At 41.1% G+C, this 7,522-nt stretch overlaps 1 protein-coding gene across 1 annotated transcript; it reads left to right on the top strand.

Moving 5' to 3' along the window:
- The first annotated feature begins 27 nt into the window (after window positions 1-27).
- LOC135899965 (calmodulin-like protein 4) lies at window positions 28-6,813 on the top strand. Its single transcript, XM_065429365.1, has 5 exons — window positions 28-167; window positions 284-314; window positions 442-573; window positions 1,361-1,543; window positions 6,594-6,813. Exons 1-5 carry the CDS (start codon window positions 165-167, stop codon window positions 6,692-6,694), a joined length of 450 nt encoding a protein of 149 aa, XP_065285437.1. The 5' UTR covers window positions 28-164; the 3' UTR covers window positions 6,695-6,813.
- Window positions 6,814-7,522: the final 709 nt, after the last annotated feature.

Genomic DNA, 7,522 nt, shown 5'->3' with positions numbered 1-7,522 from the left:
GCAAGCGGTACAAATGTAAATGTTGCACTATCTTTTCGTCGTGCATTTAGGACGTGTGCACAGTCCACCTGACCCGCGTCCAAAACATTCCGCACAACAAGCCCAGTGCTACTGCAACACTTAGTATTTCACATCATTTCTTCCTCTGTTTATTGCCAAGAAGCATGGTAAGTGTTCACTGATTATTCTGATTCGTTAAATGTCTAATTTATTTCTGTTCTCTTTAACGTTTCAAATGACGTGGTACCATTTGTCGTAACGCATCGCTGCTTTCGGTTTTCAGGCGAGATATTTCAGAGAACAAGATATTGATGGTAAGACCGCATTGATTGCGTTATTTATGTTATTGGATATGTTTAGGTTACAAGTGACCACGTTAGGAACCACCGCGTTGCATGGGAGCTTCTTTAAACGCAGTGGAATTACACCAATCTGTTGCAGAGTTCCGGGACTGCTTTTATCTGAACGCACATTCCGGACAAATTCGCACCCTCGACGAGCTTACCTTGATCATGCGGTCACTGGGGCTAAGCCCTACAATTACGGAGCTTAAGAAGTATTATAAAGATAAAGGTAAGTGGCTAATTTCCTGCTTGCCGGAAGTATGCCGTTGGCGCTATAGCAAAGTGCATCGATCGTACTGGTTATCGAAGTAGATTCTTCGTTCTTCAAAATTATTGCTTCATACTCAAATTTAATTGGCAGCGTGCAGACGAAGGTTACGGGACTACATAAAATTTTCTGTTTGCATAAGAAATGATATCGCAGCTGTTAGGGTAAATATATGATATTGAGGTCAAACGACTATTCGGCTGGCCAACGACCATCCGGCGGAGCAAGAATAAAGTACTCACAAACTCATAAAGCAGCAAAGAACACCGATATAACAGATGTGATTTGTTTAAATTGGCACACACGTAGCTATTACCCATATTTGAACGACTAGATCGCGAGACAAACTGCATTTCCCTCATGAATTCACACTGTGCGGGCAAAGCCATATTGTGTTCTGTTAAGTATCAAATGCATATACCGTAGGGCGTGTACAGATTTAGAGTACAGAGGAATGCAACCTGGTGTGTTCCTCATTGTTGTGTACCTTCTTGTATTCATTGTTGTTTCCATTAATGGAAACAACAAGTGGGAACCAAGGCAATTGCCTTGGTTCCCATTTGTATATATATATTTTGCAACATGCAAAACAAATATTTCAGTTTCAAGTCAGCAGTGTCTCTGTACTTAAGGCATATATTGAAGAGCTTCCCAGGTAGTCAAAATTATTTTGTAGCCTCACCCTCCAGGTACATACGTTAAACTCTGACAATCAATCATTCAATGGCTATTGTTCACACCCATGCAGGAGGCAAGATCTCATTTGCAGACTTCTTGGAGATCATGCACGCACATAGTGAAAAGGAAAGCATACCGGATGAGATCGTCAAAGCCTTTCGAGCCAGCGACAGATCTGGATCTGGTCAGATCTCGGGGAGAGAGCTACGGCGCATTCTCCTCAACTGGGGAGAGAAGTTGACACCGCGTGAAGGTGAGACGCCCTTTGTCAGTCGCTTTGCATTTACTCTTCATAACCTGTAATGAAAGCCCTTGAAAATCCGTTCATATGGGAGAAACTTAAGTGTGAGCAGCATGTAAGACTCTTTATCTTCTTACAGGATGGCAAAGTTGCTTTGCATTAGATGTGCAACTGGCTTTCTTTAAGGTTAATGGTGTCATGATGAGCAATTGACTTCCCTGGTGCAGTATTCGGCCACTACCTTTCTGATGACGAATCTGTGGGTCTGGACAGACGGCCAATAGAAACTGACCCAGTCAACCTTTAACAGCCGAGCTCTATCGAGTGAGGCAAGCTTAGCAGGGCTTTTTGAAGAACTATCAGACATTGTTTGGGATATCATTGGCCTTAGTGAGATTAGAAGAACTAGTGAAGCTTATACAGTGCTGACTGGTACCGCTACAGCTGACTAATGGCCATGTCCTCTGCTATGGAGGTCTCCAAGATAAGCAGCAATACGGGATAGGATTCCTAATCCATAAGGACATAGGGGGCAACATTGACGAATTTTACAGCATTAATGAGAGGGTAGCAGTAGTCGCAATCAAACTTAATAAGAAGTATAGATTAAAGGTAGTACAAGCCTATGCTCCAACATCTAGTCACGAAGATGATGAAGTACATCAGTTTTATAAAGATGTTGCATTAGCAATGAGAAAAGTGCAAACTCAGTATACTGTAGTAATGGGCAACTTCAATGCAAAAGTGGGGAAAAAATAGGCTGAGGGAGGAAACTGCGGCATCAACTCTAGGAATGCTACAGGAGAGGTGCTGGTAGAATTCACAGAAAGGGATAAGCTTTGAATAATGAACACCTTTTTCAGGAAGCATAGCAACAGAAAGTGGACCTGGAAAAGCCCTAATGGTGAAACAAGAAATGAAATTGACTTCATACTTTCTGCCGATCCCAGCATAGTGCAGGATGTAGAAGTGATAGATAGGGTAAAATGCAGTGATCATAGGTTAGTGTGGGCTAGGATTCACCTCAATTTGAAGAGAGAAAGAGCAAAAGTAGTCAAGAAGAAATGTACAGTCAACCTAGAGGCAGTAAGGGTAAAAGCAGACAAATTCAGGCTGGTACTTGCAAACAAATATGCAACCTTAGAACAGAGAGATGATGATGACATAGAGGTAATGAATGAAACCGTAACTAGGCTGGCTTCAGAGGCAGCAATTGAAGTAGGAGGCAAGGCACCAAGGCAACCAGTAGGCAAGAGAGAGAAAGATAAAGCAAAGACAGGGAAGTTAACCAGAGATAATCTCCGGTTGGCTACCCTTTACTGGGGGAGCAGCAAAGGGATGTGATAGGTGAGCGAGAGGAAGGGATTGAAAAAAAAAGAAGAAGAAAAAAGCTCTCCCATGTAACAAAGAACCTAATAAATAAATGACAAAGAATGAAAGTGTCGAACTCAAGAGATAAGATGGAATTCGCAGAACTTTCAAAACTGATCAACAAGGCGAAAATAAGTGATATTTGAAAGTATAATGTGCGAAAGACTGAAGAAGCCATAAAAAAACAGACGCAGCCTGAAATCAGTGAGAAGAAAACTTGGCATAGGACAAACCAGAATGTATGCACTGAAAGATAAGCAGGGTAATATCATTAGCAATCTTGTAGGTATAGTAAAAGCAGCGGAAAGAATTCTATACTGACCTGTACAGTACCCAGAGGAGTCTGGATACCTCTATTAGAAACAGTAATGAACAGGATACAGAAACTCCTCCTACAACTAGTGATGAGGTGAGAAGGGCCTTACAAGACATGAAACGAGGAAGAGCGGCAGAGAAGATAGAACAACAGTCAATTTAATCAAAGATGGAGGAGACATAATGCTTGGAAAACTGGCGGCTCTTTATACGACGTGTCTATTTACTGCAAGGGTCCCAGAAAACTGGAAGAATGCAAGCATTATACTAATCCACAAAAAAGGAAGATGTTAAAGAATTGAAAAATTATAGGCCCATTAGCTTACTCCCAGTATTATATAAAATATTCACCGAAATAATCTCCATTAAAATAAGGGCAACACTGGACTTAGGTCAACCAATGGAACATGCTGGCTTTAGGAAGGGATATTTTACAATGGATCACATCCATGTCATTAATCAGGTAATCGAGAAATCAGCAGAATACAATAAGCCTCTCTATATGGCTTTCATAGATTACGAAAAGACATTTGATTCAGTAGAGATACCAGCAGTCTTAGAGGCATTACGCAATGAAGGGCGACAGACTGCTTATGTAAATACCTTGGAAAATATCTACAGAGATTCTACAGCTACCTTAATTCTACACAAGAATAGTAGGAAGATACCTATAAACAAAGGGGTCAGACAGGAAGACACAATCTCTCCAATGCTATTCAATACGTGTTTGGAAGAAGTATTCAATTAATTAAACTGGGAAGGCTTAGGAGTAAAGATCGATGGCGAATATCACAGCAACCTTCGGATTGCCGATGACATTGTCCTGTCCGGCAACACTGGGGACGAGTTACAACAAATGATTGAGGACCTTAACAGAGAGAGTATAAGAGTGGGGTTGAAGATTAATATGCAGAAGACAAAGATAATGATGAATAGCCAGGCAAGGGAACAAGAGTACAGTATCGCCAGTGAGCCTCTAGATGCTGTGAAGGAGTATGTTTACCTAGGTCAACTAATCACAGGGAACCCTGATCATAAGAAGGAAATTCTTAGAAGAACAAAAATGGGTTGGATCGCATATGGCAGACATTGTCAGCTCCTGACTGGAAGCTTACCATTATCATTGAAAAGGAAAGTGTACAATCAGTGCATTTTACCGGTGCTGACATATGGGGCAGAGACTTGGAGACTGACAAAGAAGCTTGAGAGCAAGTTGAGGACTGCTCAATGAGCGATGGAACGAAGAATGCTAGGTATAATGTTAAGAGACAGAAAGAGAACAGTTTGGATCAGAGAGCAAACGGGTGTAGCTGATATTCTAGTGGACATTAAGAGAAAAAAATGGAGCTGGGCAGGTGATGTGATGCGTAGGTTTGACAACCACTGGACCATTATGGTTACAGAATGGGTACCAAGAAAAGGGAAATGCAGTCGAGGATGGCAGAAGACTAGGTGGAGCGATGAAATTAGGAAATTCGTGGGCGCTAGTTGGAATCTAATGGCGCAGGACCGGAGTAATTGGAGATCGCAGGGAGAAACCTTCATCCTGCAGTGGACATAAAATAGGCTGCTGCTTCTGATGATGATGATGAATACTTTGCAGAGTATTTTTGTTGGAAAATGCCTTTCTCACACATGTACAGCAACATTTTGCTAATGGTCCACTATATACTTCTTTATTGGCACAGAAGGTGGCACATGGATTACATGAGTCAATACACTGCAATAAAACATTGTAATTGTCATAGTCACCATGAGGACATTACAGAAAGTCAGTGATCATAAAATGCGTTTATGCGAATAGTGTTTTTTTTTTTTTCAAAGAAGCAAGAAGCAAACTTTAAACGGAACAGTTGCGGCACACAGAGTTAAGTCCCTAAACTGCGGAAAGGAAGACATACTAATAAAGCACGATCAACTATCAATACTCTAAGCACTAACACCTAAAAAATAGTGCAATGACCTGGTACCACCTAGAGATGGTAAGTGATTGTCGGTGTCACTGTACTAGTGTCACCGAGTGTTATCGCTGGTTCCAACGCCCACACTGTTGTAGTTGCGACTCTCTGCTTACATTGCCAGTTACGACGTCCATGCAAAGGTGACAAATATGGAGAGGAGTGTTGGTGTGATAGATGCATAGTTGGATGTTACAGAAAGTAGCTACATTAGCCTGGGCTACCACAACACCTGGAGTGTGGCTGGCTGGATATCAACCAGCCATGTTGGCTATGTCCCTGAACAGGCTTGCAGTGGCGGCTGCTGGGATACCTCGGATTGCTTCAGTCAAAGCACCACTGGTTGCATCCTTGAAGCTCACTGTTGGCACCATGGTCCAAGCACAAATCCTGCTGTCCCAGAGCGTCACTAGGCCTATACCTTCTGTTTTGCTTCCCTACTGTGTCATTGCTTTGTTTCTTTTATAACCCCTTGTTTTACACATCTTGCACAGATTGTTGTACTCAACTCTGTGTAGCTTTTCTTCATTCCCTACTTCATGTCACATGCAGTAGATTTTTTTTCGACTGTTTCGCTTTGACGCCTTTCTTCAACCTTTTGCTCCTTGGCTCATGACAGCAATGAAATATCTTTATGTGCATCATTACATTGCACAAGTTCCTCATTACCTTTCACATACTCACAGCTGTACACTGATCTTCATCATAGCTCTCGGGTAAATTTGTTATCACTTGCCAGTTTTGTTTTTAACTGAATTCCATTTTTGTTTAATTGGCTTGCCTCTTTTTTTTTTTTCAGTAAAACCAAGAGCAGTCTACCCCAACTATAAGATATTGCAGAACCCTGTCACATTTCACATTTTGGGGGGCTTTAACCACATGGTTAAAAGGGAGAATGCTTGCAGGTTTAGAATTTGTGCCAACTAGCCCAGCAACGCAAATGCTTTTCTTGCTACCAAAGCTTCTTTCGTTTCGGGTGTGCTGTTGTAATTGCACTTAGTTACCAGTGCTGCCGATGTTTGTACATTTGTAATTTGTAATTGAGGGAGCTTCGCAGATCAAGAATGTTTGTCCCAGAAGTTGTTTAAATGTATTCAGAAGCAAGTACTGCAGGTATGAATGCTTAATGATGAACTTTTATTTAATCACAAAAATGGGGTAATTAAACATCTGTAGTTAGTATCCAAAAACCACATTAGTAATGGACACCTCCATTGATACAAAGTATGAACTGTCAATATTATGTACTTTCGACAGCAGATGTATATACAAGTTTGTTTTCACATCAATCAGCTTGTATGGTGTTCTTGTGTGCGCATGAGTGTCGTCTGTGCTGCTACAAGCAGTTGGTATGCGACACTGCACTGTCCAATTTGTGGTTTCCTCTGACTTGGCTGTTTCACCTTGCTGTTTTTCAGTGGAAGCAATATTTCGAGAGGCCCGTATTTCACCAAATGGCCCTGTCCAGTACAATGACTTGGTACGGGTCGTTTGCGCACCAGTGCCCGACTACTACTGATCCGACGCACATGTCGAGCCATCGCACTCGTCGCAGTACACATCAACACATACTATTATTTGCATTCATTATTTTTGTACGGTATGGTGACAGCAATAAATATTTTACTACGGTGATTATACAGTTGTGTGGTGATCCTGGTGATGAGAATGCAGCAGCTTATCACCTTGCATTTTGATGGTCATGCATGTACATGTGTAAGCTCTGGCAAGCTTATTGCGCCATGTGCTCTGCAGGCATTGAAAATTGCAACTTGTTTGGAAATGCACACTTAAGTCCTGGTCCACATACATCATATTTAATGCAGCTCATAAAATGATAAATGATGAGTTGAAAACTACATTTCATAGGGAGTCAATGGTAGAGTCAATACACAAAAATTTTTTGGTATAATATTTGAAGAGCATGTATCTTTGAATGCTCATATCAATAGTTTAGTAGTAGAGCTTGCAAAGCCCGTAGGGTTTTTATACAAAGCGGCTGCTTTTATCCCTGTATGGCTAATGAAATCTGCAATACGCACTGTTTTACTCCAAATTATGCTATGGAAACTTAGTATGGGGAACAACACATGGTAATTACGATAAATTATTGGCATTACAGAAATGAGTACTTTGCTGCTATGAACACTATAAAGGGAACCCACGGAATCTCGGAACACCACCCTTATATTTAAGAAAGATGTTAAGAGCACACCAAATATTTTATTAGAAGCTACTACTTGTGCATGATGAAATATTATATATAAATAGCAGCATTGATAAATCATCTTACTACTTTAGAGAGCAATAATGGCACATGCCAATAACACGGACTAACTATGGGAAA

The sequence above is a fragment of the Dermacentor albipictus genome, chromosome 4 (genome assembly GCF_038994185.2).
Source record: "Dermacentor albipictus isolate Rhodes 1998 colony chromosome 4, USDA_Dalb.pri_finalv2, whole genome shotgun sequence".
NCBI classification, from domain to species: domain Eukaryota; kingdom Metazoa; phylum Arthropoda; class Arachnida; order Ixodida; family Ixodidae; genus Dermacentor; species Dermacentor albipictus.
Note: the sequence above shows the minus strand (reverse complement) of the source record. Positions and strands in the feature narration are given on the sequence as shown.